At 46.7% G+C, this 22,257-nt stretch overlaps 2 protein-coding genes and 1 long non-coding RNA gene across 3 annotated transcripts in view; 2 read left to right on the top strand and 1 right to left on the bottom strand.

Moving 5' to 3' along the window:
* Nucleotides 1-714: 714 nt before the first annotated feature.
* LOC129386111 (uncharacterized) lies at nt 715-3,972 on the bottom strand. Its single transcript, XR_008613575.2, has 2 exons — nt 3,884-3,972; nt 715-2,495 (listed from the first exon to the last, which is right to left on the bottom strand). It is a non-coding gene; the product is annotated as an uncharacterized lncRNA (long non-coding RNA).
* Nucleotides 2,503-4,127, top strand: LOC126535978 (mitochondrial coenzyme A diphosphatase NUDT8-like). Its single transcript, XM_050182862.3, has one exon. It carries the CDS (start codon nt 3,107-3,109, stop codon nt 3,869-3,871), a length of 765 nt encoding a protein of 254 aa, XP_050038819.1. The 5' UTR covers nt 2,503-3,106; the 3' UTR covers nt 3,872-4,127.
* Nucleotides 4,128-4,331: 204 nt separating this feature from the next.
* The window catches only part of rno (PHD finger protein rhinoceros), an 80,572-nt gene continuing 62,646 nt past the window's right edge, over nt 4,332-22,257 (top strand). Inside the window, exons 1-5 of the mRNA XM_050182829.3 lie at nt 4,332-4,666; nt 5,246-5,391; nt 5,761-5,823; nt 17,471-17,562; nt 18,584-18,741. Of these exons, the coding sequence (XP_050038786.2) occupies nt 5,334-5,391; nt 5,761-5,823; nt 17,471-17,562; nt 18,584-18,741 (371 nt within the window). The 5' untranslated portion in view covers nt 4,332-4,666; nt 5,246-5,333. The remainder of the gene's footprint in view (nt 4,667-5,245; nt 5,392-5,760; nt 5,824-17,470; nt 17,563-18,583; nt 18,742-22,257) is intronic.

Genomic DNA, 22,257 nt, shown 5'->3' with positions numbered 1-22,257 from the left:
AAAATGCCTTGCGACACTTGTATTAATTAATTAGTTCATGGAAATCATTGCGACTTAACAGAGCGAAGCATAATCTCTTATCTCAAACTCACTAAATTTCACAGCACCAAATGTTAAGATTATATATATATATATTGACAAATATGGTATCGGTCTCTGCTGGCCCGGAAATTATATTCATGACGGAAGCTCAGACACCACGAAAACATTGTAATGCCGGCGCTTATGTGCACATGTGGCCCTCCCATCCACCCATCTCGACCCCGTCCTTTAGTACGGAGTCTGTTGCATCTCGTAGTACTTCAAATTCTTGATCTCCGATGTAGTAGAACTTCTACCACACGGTTGGGGAACGTATTATAATTTGATACTAAAGTTGTTCTTGAGGTTCCGGATCTGGCACTATCAACATTATGATGTCATGCGAGAGCAAATTTTTCCAATGTTTTGTTGCAGTACGGCTTCATATGATGACGTACTTGATGACATCACGACGCTTTTGTTCATCCAGTGAACTTCTGCCAAAACCTGTACGTGGGAACAAGCAGTAATTAATGTATTGAATTAAGGTGCTATGTTGCTTTTCAATATTCTTTTTCAAGCTTTTGGAGTGCTTGTACCTTCATTTACCTGCTGACAAGCAAGATATGTGTTCATTATAAAGCATTGAATTTGTCATTCATGCTCTTGATCAAACTGCTTCTAAGCACGCTCTGGGCTTTTCTGCTAAGACCACTGATTCTGGACCAAGCAGCTTTATTTTCCAACAAAGTCATAGTGCAGAAAGCTATGTGCGGTCAACACCATAGGATATGATCCCGCAAAGCTATGAAAAGACAGCAGCGACAGTCGCGAAAGCTAGGCTGGCGATGAACCGAAAGCGAAACTGTATGACTGAATTAGATTTGCGGAAAATGCATCCACGGAAAATGCACGCCTTTCTCATGTGTTTTTCCGTTAGTATTAAGCCCATCGTCTGCTTTTTTCGGTGTTGTATGGTCGGGCATGATGCATAATGTGCACTATTAAACAGTCATGTAGTGTTGAGTTTGTGCTGTGCAGTAAATAGTATGCTCATGAAGTTTTATTGAGTAATGTTTAAGCTGCTAGCACAGGCGGTCTTGCTGATACACCATAACTTGCTCAGCTTATATGAAGAGCCAAAGTGCAAGAGAAACGATGCTCTTGTTGCTGTAGAAGATTCCATGGGCTTCAAAGAGCAAGATTCGTAGCAACGGCACTGCTGCTATGTATACCTTCTCGCTTGCCATTCCTTTATATGCATGCATGCCTGTGCTATGTCTCTGTGTGTAATGACGAATATACCGCCAAATTGCTGTGTCCCGTGTGTTCTGGCTTTCATTTCTTTTGCAGCAGTCAAAGGGAAATTCCACTAAATGCGATCATGCATCCCATCTTGTATGTGTGGTTATATATATAAAAGGCAGCTGCATCCAGCGACACCGGGAATCGAGTTCGAATGAGTCACGTTTAATAGCGTGGCTTGCATTATGGGTGATAGGATGTGCTGCACATTTGCTGTACTCTGTTTGCGGGCGAATTTTGCAAAGGCAAAATTTCGACTGTCGCTGCTTGTAATCTTTCAAATAACCAACAATCCATTTTTGACACTGGTTTTCTTCGTATTTTTTCCCGAGCCTTTGCTGCACTACTGCAATATCAGAAAACTCGGTGGACGGCACTAATAGCTATAGCACCGTCCGCTTCTTATTCTAAATAGGTGCGAGACGTGTCGAAATTGCTGTACATTTTATCCGCTGTGAAGTTTCAGGATGTTAAACACAATTTATTTTTATGTGCAAAAGCATTATGTGCGCCATTACACGAAAATCTGTCATTGTAGTCGGTGGCATGATGCAATGATGGTACCCAAAATGGCCGATGGCAAAGAGTAAAACCGCATAAAAAAATAATTGAATTGACGTTAAATTTCTCAGAGAGGTTGCTGTGAACAAAGTAAATTAATGCCTTTGAAAAGAAAATTAAGTCAATTTTGCTGTATGGGAATCGACCCCGGGCTTCCGGGGTGCGAGACGAGCACGCTTCCCCGACACCACGGCGGCCTCGTGGTCCTGTGCCTAGTGTGTGCATTGTTGGGCACGTGACGACGCAGTCAATGGGTAGGAGGTGGTGCCACGTCATGTGTCTAAAATTACTGTTAAAATAAGCATTAATGTCTAATTGAATGCCGCTGAGCGGTCCTTTGAATTATAAACTCCTCGCGGACAAGTGAGTGCGTTGAGACACTTGGCGCGTTTTTATTTGGTCTTACAGCACTTCCGGTTCACCTGCCAAGATGACAGGGGAGGAAATTTAAAATCAGAGGGGAAAAACATAGAAAAAAGTAGTACAGTACAATATTCATGGGTTACAGTTAGGTATACCAGAGCATAAGCTTAGTTGCAAGTTGAGTTACTGGGTCTGGATAATTAGAATTTTTAATCACCGAGGCCATCGGGGTCGAAATTCAAAATCTGAAAAAAAAAAAAAAATTGTACAGTACAAAATTCATGGGTTTTATTATAGAGATATCAGATCATAACTTTAGTCACAAGTTGAGTTACTGAAGTGTCTGGAACAAGTAGAAATCACTGATTACAGCACACCAAAGCACAGGATCGTAGACGTTGACGAAATTCCTGGAAACCCGAAAGGTGAAAGCGGCAGTAATGAAGTCACTAATGACGTCACACACAAGGTGTAATGGTATTTAACTGGCTAATTAATGGAAAACAGTTGCCTCCGAGTTCGGTTCGTGCGTTGCGTTCGCCTAATGTTAACCTAAAGAACACCAACGCCAATGTGCGGGTGCCACAAGACGCACCTATGTCAAAGATTAGGGTCGCCTACCATTTTGTTTTAGCACGCGGGTTACAGCGGGCGGAGCAACGGCACGCACTGGGTGGAGCTACAGCTACCACGTAGACGAGTCCAGTCACACCAAGACATTGGCGCGAGAGTAGCGGCGTGTGCATGCGCACTATCACTTTGCACTGAAGCGACAGAAACCGTGGCAGGTATTGTAATGACAGCCAAGTAATAGGGGCGGTACGACAGCGTACGGCAGTGGGACACAATCGGGTGGATGGCTTTTCAGAAACATAACGCGCACTTTCTTGCGTTGTCGTTGAACGGGCTGGCTAGGCTTACAAATGTTCGCCGAAGCAGCGCCATGAAACTCGACGGGACGTTTTTCTGCAACGACCGGAGGAAAGCCTGCATGGATTCTTTAGTGAGATCATCAGAAGAACTCAGTCGCATGTTCCGCAACGTTCCTACTACGCTGTCAGCTGCCGTGTTGGTTCCGTTCTGCATTAACCGCGGAGGCGAGCCCGCCGTCTTGCTGACATTAAGGTCACGGAGCCTCGCCAGGCACGGCGGGTTCATTAGCTTTCCTGGAGGCATCGCCGACAAAAGCGACGGGTCAGCTATGGAAACTGCGCTTCGGGAAACTGAAGAGGAGCTCGGGATAGCGCCTGCAAACGTGGACGTGTGGGGATCTCTTGAATCGCTTCCGTCTCTGGGCTCCACGATTTCTGTCACGCCCGTTGTCGGATTTGTGAAATCCAAATCGTTGATGGAAGAGCTCACAGTGAATGAAGACGAAGTGGAAAAAGTGTTTATGCCATCTTTGCGAAGCCTGTGCGACCCTCGCGACTGGGAGTACACGTGCTGGAAATACCCCGGTGTACCGGACCATGCGTCGCCAGTTTTTGTTCTCAACGGTGACGAAAGGATTTGGGGACTAACTGCAAGAATATTGCATCTGTGTATGGCCAGTATTTTACCAGAACTGTACTGCAGAAGTTACCCAGCCTTAAACGTTACCAATGGTGGCAGTAAGCTCTAATGATGCTCTTACTGATGTGCACGGCGCTTCTGAAACTGTTCGCTCTTCAGACGGCAGACGAAACTTGCCCTGCCATAGATGACGAAACTGTGAAAGGCAACAGCTGCGGACATGCTGCGCACATTCCCTATGCTGCGCACATAACGCATGCACACGTCGAAGCAGGCGCAAAAGCTATAATTTTTTTCTTTCTCTATGCTATAATAGCAAAAGCTAGAAAGTCATTAAAGGCATCGCCACAGTTTCGTAAACAAAACCGTGTATTGAATTTTCACACGTTTGCGGCGTGTTCCCTCACAAACTGCGCACTTACAGCTTATGATTCATCTAACGCAGCATTGTACTAGTCTATTAATGTGTACTCGTCCCAGCAGTAGTTTTTTTTTTGTCGGCCCAAAATGTAAGTGTTCCATCAGCATGTACTCGATCACACTGCCATCAACACTGTGGCGAGGCCTAGTGACAGTAATGGCAAGTAAAGGAGAGTAGCACTTATCGTATTTCGGAGTAAATTTACGCTGTAGTGAAGTGCTGGACGGCAGAAATGTTTGCATTTGACTCTCTCCTGAGCAATGCCTAACGAAGACGCCAAGGAACATTGACAAGATGGATTTTCGTCGGGATTATCACGTGCTGTCGCCCTGTGTGTAGCGCATTCGTAGATCATAATGGCGCCAAACCGTGGTTCATCTTCGTCTGGTGAACAAACAATGTGACCGCCCTTGATCTCCTACTCAATGCGCGCTCACTTGTTTTCGGTGATCATGAACTTTTCCCTCTAGGTCAAACCACGGGGTAAGTTTGGAGCTCGACAATAATCGTGGTTGTGGTGCCGTGTCCAAATATGGGTGATGAGGGCGAGGGGCCCATTGCGCACTGGCCCAAGAAATGGTTCTGTCAAGGTGTCAGCGCACCTTTCGAATGATTCTAGCCTGCTGTGGTATCGTCATATCGTCGCCGCTGTTTATATCGTGGCACCGGCCATGTCGAGCGCGTTCAGAATCGAGCGATGTGATGGGACGGGAGGAGGAGTGGACATGGGCCGTCGTCACAGGTTCGATTGGTTAACGTTGAGGCTGCGTTTTTCAGCGCTGATAGACGAATTTTCAATTAAAGATAATCTACTTGAGCAGGGGAAACGCTTACCACGTGTGAAGCTTGAACGGTCTGCAAGATGACTAATAACGGACGTCGCTCCAGGACGCTCCAGCGGGTTTGAGCACATTGCGCGGCATTTTTGACTACCACTAGTGGCCGCGAGGGAGTATGCCAGACTGCGCTTGGACCGTTTCATGAACGTAATCTTGTTTCGAATTTGAACAAAGTGCGCAGAACATTGTTATGATGATTTGTGCTTTCGTTTGGTTTATGAAGGGTCGACAACGACGCTGCAGTTTTGGCGAATAGCGGCGGCGGCGGCGCCGAAGAAAAAAGCCGCCAACGCTCACGCCGCACTGCAACAATGTCGTCTGGAGCCAAGCAGAAGCGTTCGTCGATTGACGCCGGCAGCAGCTGTGCAGGTGGGTATGCCGTGGTACGCGTAACGTAGTTATAATGCATGCTTATTCTGTGAAGGAGAGTTATAGTAAATTACATTTGAATGTGGTTATGATTAAGAAAGGCCAGTTAGCCTGAGTGGTGATGGCCGTTATTTCTCAACCAAAAGGACATTCAAGTGTAGTTATGCCCCTTAGAAACATTGAGATGTTGGTGTGGGTCTAGTTTATGCTCAGCTGTTGGAAGATTGTTACTGGAGCACACTAGTAATTGCATTACTGAAAGTAAGAGTTTTTGGTGGTGCTCAGGTACAAGGTGGCCCCATATTTTATGGGTGAGAAGTATCATTTGCAACGCTTGAGTTAAAATAAGACTTGCTTGTTACATTGCAGGAATAACAGTTGGAAGCAAACGATCGAGGAAAACAAGCGCCTGCGAAGATGAGGACAGCCGGCGTAAGTATCGTTACCATACCAAAAAACGGCACACTGTAAAGAACTTAATCTTCACAAAAAAACTAGCCATCAGTGTTTTTAACTTAGTGATGACTTTTTCTGCTACAAATATTGATAGGCGCACTTTTAACGAAAGGTAGTGCTAAAAAGGCAGACACATGGGAGGGAATGAAAAACAAGCACAAAACTCACACAGTTTATTCACTTACATGGGCTGCTAAATATTTAGGGAACTTATGCCACAAAGAGCACGTGCACGAAAACAGCTATCGCAATGTTGTCCACACGTGCGTGTCAAGAAACACTGTTGTACAGGTTGATAGATGGATCACTAACACAATTGTATGTAGACTCCATTGCAATTGCCCAATTTTTACACATATGCTCGTTGTGTCACGTATTTGCTACATATAGCCCGTGCCAGTGCATAAAAGTGCGAGATTGGTGCTTGTTCTTCGTACCCTCCTGTGTGATTGTCCTTTTGTGCTACCTTCTGCAGCAAGCATGTCTAACATACTAGGCCATGAAAATGTTTTACTAGATTAATAGGTTCGTCTGTGTATGCGAACACAAAAAGTTCTCTATAGGGCGAAAAATGTTTAATTGACGGTTTGTAATACAGTGAGCGCCATCTGTCGCACAACTGATGAAGCTGCAGTGCTCTGTGAGTGAGAGTTTGTGGTTAGAAAGTGTTTCGTTTCTCGGCTTCTGCCTGGCCTCTGCTGTGGCAGCTGCATTTGTTCTTCACTGCGCCAAAAATAATTGAAGACGGCGTCGCTCCGTTCTTGTTTTCGTACATGACATAGACCTCCGACTTCTCGAAGCATACCATTCAAACTGATCGTGTGTGGTGCTATCTGCTTTCTAAAACTGCCACAGTTTGCCACGCATATTGAGGCTTGTAAGATTTGTCGGACGTAGCTGTAGAGATGAACTTGGGACGACAGGACTGGGCGAGCAGGATTTAATTGCAGGATTTACATTTAAAACAGGACATACATTGGCAGACTAGCGCGACTCCCATATGGAGCTCGCAAAACTAACATACAGCAAACAGTTTACGAGCACACAGCTCACTAGTACATTTCTAATATGACAGAGCACTCAGCTCCCGACAACGAGTACGACACGAGCACTCCCTAGCAGCTGGCAAACGCTGCTTATAAGCTCTCCGCTTGATGTCATAGTTCGACGTCATCGTTCGGCGGGGACGGAGCAGGAATGGTTGGGAAGGTTCGTCCAAGCATTGTAAACTTGCCGCCGCCCTGCACTATCGTTTACGCCCAAACACACGCAAACACACAGGTGCGAACCCATACACACAAAGGCTCCGGAGTCGACGACCGAGGGCTTCGTAGAACTGTGCTCAGTCTCGGGTGGTGCGGCCAAGTACCACATTCCTGAGCTGACTGCGCGCCACGTGGCTGCCAGCCGTCCGCAGTTCTCGGAAGGCGCCCCGACTGGTGGGCTTGGAACACGTGCAGCGGGCTGAAAGCTGGCACGTTGCCACCCCGTACGGCCATTCTTAACAGGCTTGGCACTGAAGGAACATTACATTAAAGATTTCATATATTTAGAGACTGCTGATGCCAGCACTTGACTGGTACGAGTGACATGAACTCCTTCAACAATGTGTGGATGGTACGTTGTCGAAACACACTGCCAATGTGTCCCCGAGTGACCACACTTGGTGTTGTAGACTGGCCGCGCAAAGCGACCACCGTGTTAGGCGGCTCGTCTGGTTTCCTCTTCGCGGCTGACAGAGTATAGAGAGAACCAATTCTATGTTCATTTAACTGCGACATAATTTTCTAGATGCTAAAATGCTCACAAAAATAAATGCTTTATGACTAATGGGGTTTTCATTGCAAGCGCCGTCGGCTGCTGCTTCGACAACTGGGAGCTAAGCCTACTGGCTCAAGTGATCGGTGGCTGCCAACAAAGTTAGCAGGCCAAGCGTGATGCTCCACTTAGGAAAGTTTACTGTACTAACATGGCTCATCTGTAACAAAGGAAAGTTTCACAGAGTTGTTTGTCTTATTACTATGGTCCTTCTTCGGTGCGCGGTAAATACGGGAAACTCTCAAATGGCACACCATTCTCTCGACTGCGTGCACTAACTGCCACCGATGAAGACGGTAGGCATTGCTCGCTGGCCGTAGGTGTCGCCATTTACGAAGCCTCTGCCAACAATTGAATGCATAGTTTTTGTGAATTATTTAACTCGTGCATGAATATTAAGAGGCTAAATGAAAATACATTGGAATATTTGTACACCATCGGCAGCAAAGAGCAAACCGGGCGAACTGCCTCGCATGGTGGTAACTGCACACTGCTCGTCTGCGAAACCAACTTGAAACAAACTGCCCTCGAATGGTGTGTTTCGATCACTTCAGTGGGGTAATGCTGGGCGCTGAATGTCATATGGGGCCCACTTTCTACATCACTTGTCCACTGTGGGAGATATGGGGTTCTCCTCTGTACTCTTGGGACAAAGGAACGACAACACAGTAGTGCAAACAGTCACAAGGGCATTTATTGCACCTTTCATAGATCAATGCCAGCTAGCCGAGTTGCTATCCACAAAACATGCTAATGGGCGCGCGACAAATCTAGAAGTCCGGTTCACCGTGACCGGATTGCAAGCGAATGTGTTCGCCCCATGCTGGATCCCAACGCCTGGTCGTTCGCGCGTACCGCCACGCGAACGGTGGTGCATTCCAAGGCGGCCACGCGAGACGGTCTCGCAGAAGCATGGCTCGGCGCACGCGCGTCACGGCACGTTCGTCCCGCTCGCAGTCCCGAATCCAAGCCCAGCGCCTTGTCTTGCCCGCACCCAAATAACCCTGCAGCGACGCGACACTCGCGCCATCTCTCGCACCGCGCTTGTACCACTCCGACCGCCGCGGGCGCCAGGCCACGCGAGCCGTGCGGGAAAACAACATTCAGGGGATGCGTGAGAGTCGCGCATCCCCACATCCCCCCAACCTTAATTCACTACATATTCCGACGAGACAAGTGACAAGGTCTAACATCAACCCGTGCTTCGCGAACAAGATAGTACATGCAACAGTGGCCGCGCTGAGGAAATGTCCACACGCTGACCATAGCATGCGAGCCGACATTGTTCTTGGGTACACCGCTGGCGTCCGCCGGTCACAGCAGCAGCTTTGCAGACTCGACGGCATGATTCCAGGCCAGGACTCCGGAAACGACGACGCAGTAGTCGGTACGAGCAAGTGTCGCTCTCGCCGACGCGCCCTGCTGGCAAGAGCCGCCGTAGCTGTCGGTGACCGCTGGCTCCTTTGTCTGCCGCCGAGGGTTGTGAGCTGGATGCAGGAGGTCGCCGAAGTCGCTGCGCCGAAGTGGCCACAGCATCACCATCGCCCCGGGTGGCTCGATCGTAGTCCGGGCAGCAGCTCAGACGATGTGCAGGTGCCGGCAAACATGGGGTGACTCCAATGACGCTGCATAGACTCAACACACTCGGCAAACACTACAGTAGTGCAAGGGAGAGGAATTCTGCATGCGCATCGCCCACGTGGTACGATGTTCAACTCTGCTAGCAAAAGATCGGGCAGCTACTCAGATGCTAAGTTCACGTGAACGAAGCTCGCTTCCTTGAGCCGAACGAGTAATTTCAATTCGTGCGAGGCTAAATAGAATGAGGGAAGCAAATCGCAACGCCTCAACGCCACGGTCCACCAGGTTGTGTCCCTCCACGTGCGACATTCAGCTTCGTAAAGCCTTAGGCCTAAATCGTCGCTACCCTGACAACAATCGGCATCCAAAAACAACACCCAAAATGGGCGCAAAACAGGCAGCCGCGAGGAGACGTTAGCTCTGTGAGGTGGTCCTACTCCGCTCGGTGCACACAGCATCCGAGTTGACGGCGCCCACCGTCCCAGACGGTGTCGGAGCGCCCGGTGCCAGGCCGCAATACCAGTCAGCCCGTAGTGGCACCCGTGGCCTGCGGCCACCCGGCTCCCAGACCCAGAAGAAATTCGGACCACCCACGAGGCTTCCGTACTCGCTCGCTTCAGGCATGCCAATGCTCCGCGGGCACTCAGCGTCGCTCTCCCAGGATGCAGACCACGTGGCTCTCGTACTGACGAATCTCATTAAAAAAACACTTGCGAAAAGGCTTAGCATGTTGATAAATTCACACACTACAGCCACCGTCGCCTCGCTCAAGAAAGCACACCGCCAACGCTAGCGATCAAAATCCACGCTAGCGCTACGCTTCGGTTCAAACAAAGGTCTCGAACGAAGCAAAACTGTTAAATCTATCGTCCGATGCCCCAAGAGCCCCACGTTGGGCGCCAGATGTGGGAGATATGGGGTTCTCCTCCGTACTCTTGGGACAAAGGAACGACAACACAGTAGTGCAAACAGTCACAAGGGCATTTATTGCACCTTTCATAGATCAATGCCAGCTAGTCAAGTTGCTATCCACAAAACATGCCAATGGGCGCGCGACAAATCTAGAAGTCCGACTCACCGCGACCGGATTGCGAGCGAATATGTTCGCCCCAAGCTGGATACCAACGCCTGGTCGTTCGCGCGAACGGTGGTGCATTTCAAGGCGGCCACGCGAGACTGTCTCGCAGAAGCATGGGTCGGCGCACGCGCGGCACGGCATGTCCGTCCCGCTCGCAGTCCCGAATCCAAGCCCGGCGCCTTGTCTTGCCCGCACCCAAGTAACCCCGCAGTGGCGCGACACTCGCGCCATCTCTCGCACCGCGCTTGTACCACTCCGACCGCCGCGGGTGCCAAGCCACGCGAGCCGTGCAGGAAAACAACATATCAGGGGATGCGTGAGAGTCGCGCATCCCCACACCACGTGTAATTACATTACTTGACGACATGTGATTATAATATTTATTATAATTACATGTCAGCGACAACTTGTTTTTTCGACACCGTCACTGACGACAAAAGTAGTGCCTTGATCACGCCTACGTGTTGTGGGGTTCTCATCCGTGTTCTTGGGACAAAGGAATGACAACACAGTAGTGTAAACAATCGCAAGGGCATCTATTGCACCTTTCATTGACTAATGCCTGCTAGCAGAGTTGCTATACACAAAACATGACAATGGGTGCTCGACAAATCGCGGAAGTCCGACTCATCGTGACTGGATATCGAGCGAATATGTTCGTCCAATGCTGGACACCAAACTCCTGGTCGTTTGCGTGTACGGTCACGAGAACGGTGGCGTGTTTGATCGATCGTGTTCTCCCATTCCGGGGTAGGCCTCGCGAGACGGTCTCGCAGAAGCATGGATCGGCGCACGCGCAGAATGTCCGCGCCGCTTGCCGACTCCGAGTCAAAGAGGAAGAGCCTTCTCCTTTTTGCGCCCAAGTAACCCCGCCGTTAGGTGGCGTTAGCGGAGCAACACTCGCACCATCTCTCGTAGTACCCTGCAAGCATACTGACCGCCGCAGCAAAGCCGGATTACAGGGACGAGTGAGAGTTTCGCATCCCCACAGTATTTAATATTGGCATAAGCTTACCAAGTCGCCCTGACATAGATTGTTGGTAGTCCTGCATGGAGCGCAAATGCACCAGTATGGACACTTGGGTGAGCTGGTATTGTCTGGATAGGGTGAATAGCATAAAAAAGACAAACTGAGTGTTACCACTGCTTTCGCAAGCTCTGTCCGTCCTCGTTCGTTTTGAGCTTTCCATATTTCCGGCAAAATGCGGCTGCCTTTAAGGACATCTCGAAGATTGCAGGCCGAAATAACCTCGCAGCACTGGTATATGACAATTCAGTAGCTGCAACTATCGCGATGAGAACTGGCTCTGCGAGGAGCAAGGTATAGCGCAAGTTGTGTGCTGTGATGGCATCTCTGGTCATTGCTTATCCATGCTGCTTTCCTCGCCGGATAGCTCTTCTTGGACGGAGACCGAAATAAACTTCTGTGTGCTCCGTTTGGCAGTGAAGCAATTTGTGCACCCATACTCAACACAACTAGCCTGCCTTTTCATGAATATAGTGCAATCGAAACCACCACAAACAGCGTCTCAAGGTGCGCTAAGGCTGTGCTGGTTGTTCGTCTGCTTCCAATATGCAACCATGTAGAGGGCGCTCGTGACAGCCATATTCGTGCATGTGCAACAACATTCTTGCAAACCCTCAATTGTGCCACAATGCTAGATGCTTGCTTTTGCATGTTTAGTCAACAGCGTGCGTCATGTGCACTGATTCTTAAAGCAAACGTACATTGCAAAGTAAGCTTATTTCTGTTCAGCTGTCACTTTCTCGTCGGATGGCAGCTTCTTGCCATTTCCAAAATGCCACACCAGATCACATGGTTGTACTTCCCGTTGTCATTACAGGGCAGCTGGGCTTTTTCATGAAAAACAGTTTCAGGTAATGGCTGTTACCTGTGGCTTGTAGGGCATCCCATTGGTATGCTAAGTAAAGATGGCCATAAAACACTTAAGAGGAAGCTTTAGCTTGGTGGCCCTTATCTAAATACATGGGAATAGAAAAATCGTTTTTCTTGGCAACCACTGCGCCAAATTTGATGAGGTTTGTTGAATTTAAAAGAAAAAGTTAAGATGTAGAGACAGTTGGTAGCGAATATTTTATTTAGGTCGTAAATATTTTAATAAAAATTGTTGGAAATCACGAATTTTCAGAAAATGAAACTACAACGATTACAACTCTAACTCAGTAATCAAAAATGATATCACAGTCCTGTAAATTGTATCTAATAGTACATCTAAAGTGGACAAAATTCATGCATTATATATGGCTCTTAAAGAGGCCACTAATATGAGAGTGTGACTTGTGAAACCCTTCCAAACAGTAGCAAATTCACGTAAGATCTAAATTGATGCATCAAATTTGTCCGGTTTGGATGCGCTAATGCATGTAGTTTACAGAACTGCGATATCTGTTTTGGTACAGTGCTACGGATTTGTAAACTTCGTGCTTCCATGTTTTTCAAGCTTACCAATATCTGCAAGCGTCATTAAAAAAAATTCTGGCCCTAAATGAAAATTCTGCTTCCGACAGTTATTAGAATTTCACATTCTCTCTCAAATGAAACAAATTTAATTAATATCGGCCCAGTGGATATATCAGAAAAGTGTTTCTGCGTTTCACATGTATTTAAGTAGGCGGCATCGGAGATGGGCCCAAGCTAAAGCTCCCTCATCAAAGCTTCACTGTAGGTGATGTAGCTGAGATGTTACAAACATTACTGGCAAAGCTCTCAGGTAAGCATGTAGCAGGTGCTAGTGTTTGGGCTAATACTAAGTCGACGTGGACTGTTTAAATATCATTCCAGAAACCTCGTAACGCTTGTTTGGTACCAAGAAAACTCTGTTTACGAGAAAAATGCATTTGAAGAGTCTGAATACCATTTTCCAAATTGAAATCTCCCGCCACCCTACCGGCGGAGTGGTGACGTTGCATATGCCATCATCACCTTTTGCTGCCGTCAGCGAGTAAAATGGTGCCTTACAGACAGCGGTACCGAGCCAAGACAGACCGGTGAATTCACCGCTGCAGTTACTTTTTGGTCAAGTGGCATAGACCCTTCGGGCAGCCCGCGACTAGAGTGTACTAGAATGAGGTTGAATGGGATGAGCAGCTGGTGCGGCGCATGCTTTGCAGTGAGGCGTGCGACGATGAAAAATACTGCGGCGGCGCCTCGATTGAAGTGGATTGGGCCATATCAAGGTCGTGCTGTTGGAAAATGCTCGTGATACTTCTCGGAAGGGTCATTCGTACTACTTTGCGCGCTGGTATATGTGTTCAGACTGCTCAAACGGTGTTTGTATTTAAATATGACTAGTATTTATGCCTTAGTAAGATGCGTTTCTTTCCCTTCTTTATTTCGTTTTTTTTTAATGCCGCTCGGTTATAGCGCATGCATTGTGTCTGCAGTGTCGGATTCTATTGTACAATTTTATTGTAGGGTTCCCTTTGGAGAACAAATATTTTTCTTGTTCTTCAAGCAGCATGTATCTCTTGTGTGCATTTTTGCACCTATAGTTTTCCATCAGTAGGTCTTGTGAAACGCAGACAGAAACACATATGGAAACTTTCTGCTTGCCGCTTCAAACGAATAAAACATCTGCCCCATATGGTGCCCTGTACTCAGATTTACGGGCACTATTCTTATAGAAAAAAAAGATGCCGTAGTGCAACATTCCATTCATCTTTCCGTCTTCTTCACTTAACAGAATGTGCAGTAATCGGTACACATTGTTTTATTGTGGTTGGACCTCGGGCGCCAAAAACAGATTTAGGTATCCATTTGTGGCCTGTAAGCCATGTTAAATTTTTTTCCCAATTCATGTTAACAAAAAAATAATAATAATAAAGTGGCACAATAGACTGATTGGTGCCAACATTAGTGATTAATGATTAGTGTGTTGTACTACTAAACTCGAGCTCAGGGGTTAAGACCAGGTTGCAGGATTCCGCGGGAATGAAATGGAAAAACAATTGTGTACTTCTGTTTAGGTTCATGTCAAAGAACCCCAGGTGGTGAAAACTGAACAGGGAGCCTCATAATCATATCGCTAGACGTAAAATGCCAGAATTTGTTTAATAAAGAAAAAAAGAAAAGGAAAAAAAGTAACTGCGTTCTTCGGCTTTTTTCTAGGGTGTAAACAAAAGAAATCATTCTCTGGTCTGGTTTCTAAGAAAAACATGTTACGGATATCTTGTATTTCATACCTAATTGTAATGCCATTCCCAACTGTATGTCCGCTCAGCTGAGCAGCTTCTGTATTATAAACGGCTGCTTTCAGTTATCCAGTGCACTATCGTAAGAACAATAATGAAGCACTTAAAAGAATGGCATGCCTCACATACACGTAGAGATATTTGTAAATCTGCAGTGTTCATTGAAGAAGTCAAGTGTGGTACCACATTGGACACCCAGTTTTAATGGGTTGCAGACACGGTGAGACTGTCAAAAAAATTTTTTTTCCTACCTGAATCAAGTTAGCAGATTTACAGGCTGCCCCAGAACGAGACGTTTATATTGAATGACAGCTTGGAACTTTTTTCAGCAGAACCGATTAGCACCCGTGCGTTGATTCTCTCAGGAACTGGTGCGCCTCTATGCAACAGCCATGACTCTCCAGCAGCCCAATCATTCGGAATAAGAGTTCGCACTTGCATCGGCCCCTCATCTTCGAGGCTATAAAAGTGGTGTAAGGTTTTACAATCGAACGGAAATGGCTATTTGATAATTTTGAATAGTGAATTATGAAGTTGAATATGATCTGGGGCCGTATTCTGTAGCGGTTCGCTTTGGAACCGGTTCGGTCTGGCTGTTACGTCTGGATTACGTCACTCGGAGAAAGAGTGGAACGGGGTGGCGTGAGGGGAACCAATCAACGAGCGGCGGTCTGACGGAAGATCACGTCATCATTTTTGTTTGTACTTGGGGGACAGTATAGCAATTGAAGGATGTTGCTGGTTTGATAAAAAAACATTGGTTTGTATAGAACACTTGCAAATATAATTTTCAGTAATAAATGTGAGCTTGCGGCGCAGATGGCTACTGGGAGTTGTAATTTTATTTGTGTTGTTTTCTTATTTAGTCGCTAGGTGGTGTGCCATACGTTATGCAAACAACTTGCCTCGCTTTGTTTACGTTTTGGACTTGTTCGTGCGCCGAAACCGAAACAGTGTCATCGCACAAGGACAGGCGGCTGGGTCCTCGTGTTTCAGCGAGGCAGCGCGCAATACTCGTTTCATTTGTCGAGGAGCACCCCTACCTAGCAAAGGCGTCGTGTGTGTTGGGCCAGCACAGCTGACGGTGGATTTCTGTTGCGCCGTAGATGGGAACCTAACCCATCCTTTCTCTTTGCCCACAACCGTAATGGCCTTGGCGACGGCTGTAATGATCCGGTTGACTGAAGGCTGTGACAGTGCAACCGCTTCTTCATTCCAGACGCCCTGTTGAAAGCTCCCGGTGGCAAAAAACCGCAGTGCGCACAGCACTTTCATCGTAGTGTCGACACCACGAAATCTTTTGAGGTCCGAGATGTTCTTCCAGCTCATGGCAAAGACGTCGCACTATGTCTTTGGAGAGCCTAAAATGCCTTCGAAACTCTTCTTCGGCCATGCCGAATGTGTCGCGTCGTTGCCTCTCGTTGCGTCATCTTTCGGCGCTCGCCAGCAGCACAACATAGCACAACCAAAGGAGCCGCCATTGCCGTCTCTGTCTCGTCTCGTCTAGGTGCCAGCTCATCAGCTGGCGCGAGACTAGCCGGCAGCCACGGTTGCCCTAGCAACCCTCGACATAATGCTCGCCACCGCGCGCGACCCTCGAGCGAACCACTTCTTCGCGGTTCCTCTCGTAGCAAGGAACCGGTTCCTTTCCAGATAATTGACAACCTGTGTGACGTCAAAAAAATTTGTCGTCCCGCCCACCAGGGATGGCGACAACGAAGCGCCGACCAATGGCAACAGCCAGGCCGAACCGGTTCTAAAGTGAACCGCTACAGAATACGGCCCCTGAATAGCAAATACCGTTCGATTAGACAGCAGTCGAACCCACTTATAAAGATTCTGGTTTTAACAATAGATTGGTTTTAAAAAGGAAAAGCTGCTGCAACGTCAACTTTTGTGTGTTTTATATGGGGAAATAACCCGCTTATTACAATGTCCCCATGCTGCATTATCGGTTATAACGATGAAGTCTGGCTGCTGGGTGCCCATGCCGAAAGGTAATGGAATGCGAAACCTTTGAAAAGAAAAAGTGAAATTCGAGGCTGCTGCTCGATAACCCAGCCACTCCAGCTGCCGCTGTGCACTTCCCTCCATGAGAGATGCACAGTAGCCTCACGTGCATCTCTTCCGCCACCCTTCCGAACTCGAATGGGCTGCACCCATAGCCTTGCGCCATGCCACCCTCCGAAATAATAATGGAGCACGCCAACTGCGCTGACAACCCTGTTGGCGCTGCTGCCAGAGTGCTCGCTCGGCCCTCACAGTTGGTTCTTTGTTCTATGACCATCATCTTGCACAATCCTGCTAATGGATAAAGTCGCTCGTGCTTGTTTTTGTTCGTTGCGTCGAAGTCGTTCCTGGCCACATTGTTTCTCAGCCTCGTTCGATTTGCCGCCGAAACGGAAGATGGCTGATCCACCCGCTGGTCATTGGCAATGCTCGACGTTGCCGGTGAAAAGAAAGTGCACTGCTATAGATTTAGAAACGAAGTGCTGCTAAGCGTTTCAACCGCCCGCGTTGTTGTCAAGGGTCATTTTAATTAGTTCTTTTTTCTGAATATGAAATAGAACTGGACAAGTAGCATTTTATTTCGTCTTCTGATACAAGAATGTATTTTGCAAAGAGTAGCTGAGTACTAGTGACACAATTTGACTGAAGAGTGCTTTCATCATCGGGCAAGTGCGTGAATGTCGCGGGGGAGTCACTAATCATGTCCTGCATTTAGCTCGATTATTAAAGCTCTGTTCGCGATAATATTGACTCCTTAGACATTCTCGAGCACTAATCTATCACTTTAGCTTGATTTAATATTTGCCTTTAGTGTCTGTTTAAGTATCCTTTCTATGCAAATTAACATTTGCTTGAGCATTTTTGAGCATTTGGGCTTCCTTCTAATCTTGTGCTTTTGATGCAAATGCTTCATGCCTCTTTTAGTGTCCTCTTCCAAGGCTGTGCTGCCACCATTGCCTTTGCCGCCCATGTCCAAGATCTACAACAGCTCTTACCGCAGCAACAAGCCCGCTGAGGTGAGTTGTGTGGACCCGCATGTTTAGTGGTGTCACATCCCCTGTTCTGGATCAGTTGCTAAGGCGTTCTGCTGCTGGTCATGAGGTTTCCAGCTGCAGCTGCCACATTAGAAGGGGGTGGTATGCAAGAATGCTCGTATACTGGGCTATGGCTGCACTATAAAGAACTCCAGTTATGTATATTAATCCGGAGCTCTCTCCTATGGCAGCTCGTATTGGCTGGTGTCATTGTTGCTTTAGGATGCCAAACCCCATCAATAGGTGGTGTTTTTTACTCGGTATCGTTGGAAAATAAATAGTACAGAAAAACATGATATGCAGTATATGGAGTTTATATCAGGGTGTCTACTCTGATAAATTGGATTTTCGCCCCTTTTGCTTTGAATCCGGGAAATAGGTACCTGCAGCAATTATGGCAAAACTAATGGTGTGCCAGAAGGAAGTGAAGTTTTAAGTGAGCCTATGCTATCTGCAAATAATGGTGTCTTTTGCTGTTTCTTGAGTCTGAGACTGACTTTATGGTTGGACTATCGGGATAGGTGTGATTCAGTCAAATGTAATATAGTGCATCTCGCCTTATTTACAGCTTATGCCGGTAGTTGTTGAAGATTATAGACTGGCCTAGTAACTTGGCAAGCTAGAAACCACTATGTTCTTTTTTTCTTCCGTGTTATGAACCTTCACTGTTGTGGACTTCCTGGGAATTTTCATAAAAATGGTCAAGGAAAACCTGCAAAATCGGGGATATGAAAGTGGCAACGTATAAGACACCTTGAATATATATTCAGATATCTCTTGCGCACCTAAAATCAGTGTGTTGCAATGGTTCTCAGTGGATGGGAGACTTGGACGGGTGAGTGCAACCACAGCAGAACAGAAATTTATGTACTACAAACGGTTCTTGTGTTAACACCACTACTGCTGATCAGCAGCCGCGATATGCAGCACCAGCCTATTGTGATGTTGACTTAAACATCCCTGGAGTGTACTGACCTTGTGCGGTGCTGTTGTGTGGATGCAGCTCTTCCGGAAGGATCTCATCAGTGCCATGAAGCTGCCTGACAGTGAACCACTGGATCCAGATGACTACTGGTTCATCTCTGACGGCTGGAAACAAGAGTGGGAACGGGGAGTTCAGGTGCCTGTCAACCCCGGACACCTGCCAGAACCTGCTGTGAAGTGAGTGGCAACATTGATTTGCACTTCGTGTTTCTGTCATACGTTTTGCCTAAGTACCTTCTGTGGATGACCATACGAAGCCAACAAATAATGAAGCCAAGGAAAGCACAAGGAAAATTGTTTGTTGTTTTGAGGTCAAATTACGATGTAACTAAATATCAGATATAACAAAGTAAATATAAAATGTTTCTAGCCAGTGTCTGTGTGCAGTGAATGTAATGAATATCGGTTATAACGAAGGTAATTATGTGAGATCCGACTGGGTATAATGAGCTAGCTACAGCTGTAATTGAAATTTACAAATGATAAGGTAAAGGGAAATTGAAAGTGCAGGTAGGAGCCATAGCCTCATCCTTTGCATTACGCGCGTAATGCTCTGCCATTGAGCTGTCACGACGGTTGTTCCCACATCCACCTTGGGTTTCCGCCACTGTGGCTTTGGGCGCACTGACTAACACTGCCAGGGTCAGATCTTGTATGCATACATAAATACTGAAGGCAAATACTAAGTGGACACTGACTTCTCAAGTACCGTTCCACAAATGCAGCAGCACTTGTTTTGTGCCAAGAAAAGACTTAGTTTCCAAGAAAACTGTATCTGAACGGTCCTCATACCTTTAGCGAAATTCAAATCACCCGTCCCCTAGTGGGGAGTGCTGATGTTGCACACACTGTCACTTTCCATTGCTGCCGTTGGTGAGTAAAATGGTGCCCAGCAAACAGTGCTATAGTTTTCTGCGCAATACACAAATGTGCGGCCATGGAAAGACTGAGCCAAGATAGAGCATTGGATTCGCCGCTGATGCTGCTCTTGGTTTAAGTGGCGTGGACCGTTTAGGAATCGTGCGTCATTACATGGATGTGGCATTCTCTGCTACTTGCAGTTTATGCGAGTTTCGTGAACCAGCAAAACCAGTGCAGCACTACGTAATGACGAAACTTAACGAAACAAAACCTTTCGACTGCCTGCGTCGTCACGAAGGGTAATTTCAATGAGTTCTTTCTGTTAAGTATCAAATAGAACTGGATAAGGAGCATTTTCTTTCGTTTTATAATGCAATACAATGACCCTTTTATTACAAGTGGTTGAGTACTGGTGACAGAATGATAATGAGGAGTGCCTTTGCCATCGGGCTATTAATAGTGTCCTTCATTACCTAAATTTCTAGATTATGAAAGCTCTATTCGCAATAATATTGATGCCTTAGACGTTCTTGAGCACTAATCTATCACTTTAGCTGGACTTAATATTTGTGTTGAGTGCCCCTTGAACAGGGTGTCTAGCAGCTGAGAAAACTGGGGAATGACTAGTAAATTTTAGACACCTGGAAGGTGTCATTGAATTGTCATGTAAAATTTGTAAAAAGAATTTATGATGTTGGGGTGAAGACTGAGTAAACTGCCAAGTCAGAAATTCCTGTAGTTTGGTTTCACCACAAAGTCTTTAGCCTCATTTGCAGCAGTCCCAAGCCAGCTTTCCTACACGATAAGCATTCCTTCCTCAACCACCATATTGAAGGAACTGATTTGTTAATTATATGCAGCACTGGCTTCTGGCACAAAGTAAGCACACATTTGGTTCTTGCATGCACCTTCTGCTAATGGCCTGCACATTCTATGCAGTCCACGCCTGTTACAATGGATCTGCATACAACAGACTATTCTTCTCACTTAGTTTGCTCTGCCTATACTATCGATGAAACCAATTCTGCCTCTAAAGGGACACTATAGGCAAATATTAAGTCGCTAAAGTGATTGATTATTGCTCAAGAATCTCTAAGGCATCAAGATTATCGTAAACAGAGCCTTGATAATTGAAAGTTGAGGCAAATGCAGGACATGATTTGAGACTCCCCTGGGACATTCAAGCACGTGTCCAATGACGAAAGCACTCCTCAGTTAATTCTGTCACTAGTACTCAACCACTCATTGCAAAAAACATCCTTGTATTGTAAGACGAAATAAAATGCTACTTGTCCAGTTGTATTTCATATTTAGAAAAAAGAGCTCGTTGACATTACCCTTGACAATGATGCGGGAAGTTGAAAGGTTTCGTTTTCACTCCAGTCTGCGCCGCCCATGCTTTCGCATTTCACTAGTATCGTTATCGTGTAGTGCTGCGCTAGTTTTACTGGCTTGCGATACTTGCACAAATTGTAAGTAGCAGAAAATTCATACTTCCATGTGATGTCGCGAAATGCCTGATCGGTCTGCGCCACTTGACCAAAAAGCAGCTGCATTGGCAAATCTACCGCTCTTCTCTTGGCTCGGTAGTGCTGTCTGTCGGGCACCGTTTTACTCACCGAGGGCTGCAAAGGGTGATGATAGCATATGCAATGTCACCACTTGCCCTGGTTGGGTGGCGGGAGATTTGAATTTCGAAAATGGTATTCAGATTCCTCAGATGCAATTTTCTCGTAAACTAAGTCTTTTCTTGGCACGAAACAAGCGTTGCGAGGTTTCTGGAGTGGTATTTAAACAGCCCTTGTTGTCTTTGTATTTGCCTTTAGTATCCATTTAACGGATTCGGCTACAACAAGCTATTGGCTACAACGGGCAAATTTTTGGCCAGATTTTCTCCACATGGTGCAAATACAGCCCAGTTTGCTATGGGGATACGTGCGTGCGGCAATGCGCTGCACGCAACTATTTCCGGCCACTTGCGTAGTTTACACTGAACGAATACAAGGAATGGATGCACTAGCGGCAAGCTTCCCATAACAGCGTGCCATACCATGCTCTGCCTGCGGACCACCTCTGTTCGCTTATTGTCAAGGAAGTGCCGAGTGTGCTGCTAGGCCTAACCAACTTCGAAGTGAAACCATAGCATATGGTGCTTCAAAACGACTGCAGACATTCGCACAATGCACCATATTGAAAACGCTTCATTTCTCATTGTATCACTTCGGAAAAAAAAAAGCTAAAAAAAGAACCTAAAAAAACCCATGCTGCTATTCATAGCATCTCGACGCGTGATGCTGTTGGGCCATCTTGCATGCACTGCAGCGGTGGCCAGACACAGGCTCCGAGTTGAACTTTCCTAATACTGCGGCTCTCATTCGTGCTACAGAGTTGACAGTGTTTGCCACTTGTCGCAAAAAATAAAATTTATACATCGATTTGCACTACCGGCGACTGTTTTGTGTGAGGAACATACTGTAGCCGAAGTTTGTGTTATCGGCGGCACTTGTGCCATGTGCTGCCTGGCAGCTCAGGCACGGCAGCGCAGGCTGGCCGGCTCCCCACCATTGTGCTGCCATTGTGCAGTTGTACAGTAAAAACTCATTAAACCGCACCCGCTTGAACAGTAGTTTCATTTTAAAAGTAGTAAAGTCAAATCCCCGACTCAACGGCCATTGAACATAATGAGTTTTGTATCTGCATAAACCGTACCATCTTACTGCGTATGTATCGGTTAACATGTACTGTTTCCACTTTTGGTTGCGCAAACATGGCAGTGCGTCGTCTCCATCGGGCAGCCCGTCAGAACAAGCCTCAGAGATCAGAACAACGGCC

The sequence above is a fragment of the Dermacentor andersoni genome, chromosome 4 (assembly GCF_023375885.2).
Source record: "Dermacentor andersoni chromosome 4, qqDerAnde1_hic_scaffold, whole genome shotgun sequence".
NCBI lineage: Eukaryota > Metazoa > Arthropoda > Arachnida > Ixodida > Ixodidae > Dermacentor > Dermacentor andersoni.
This window is presented reverse-complemented; position numbering and strand designations above follow the sequence as displayed.

Bases quoted from the DNA above. Each gene is read 5' to 3' on its own strand.
- LOC126535978 (XM_050182862.3), top strand. From the start codon at position 3,107: ATGGCTTTTCAGAAACATAACGCGCACTTTCTTGCGTTGTCGTTGAAC.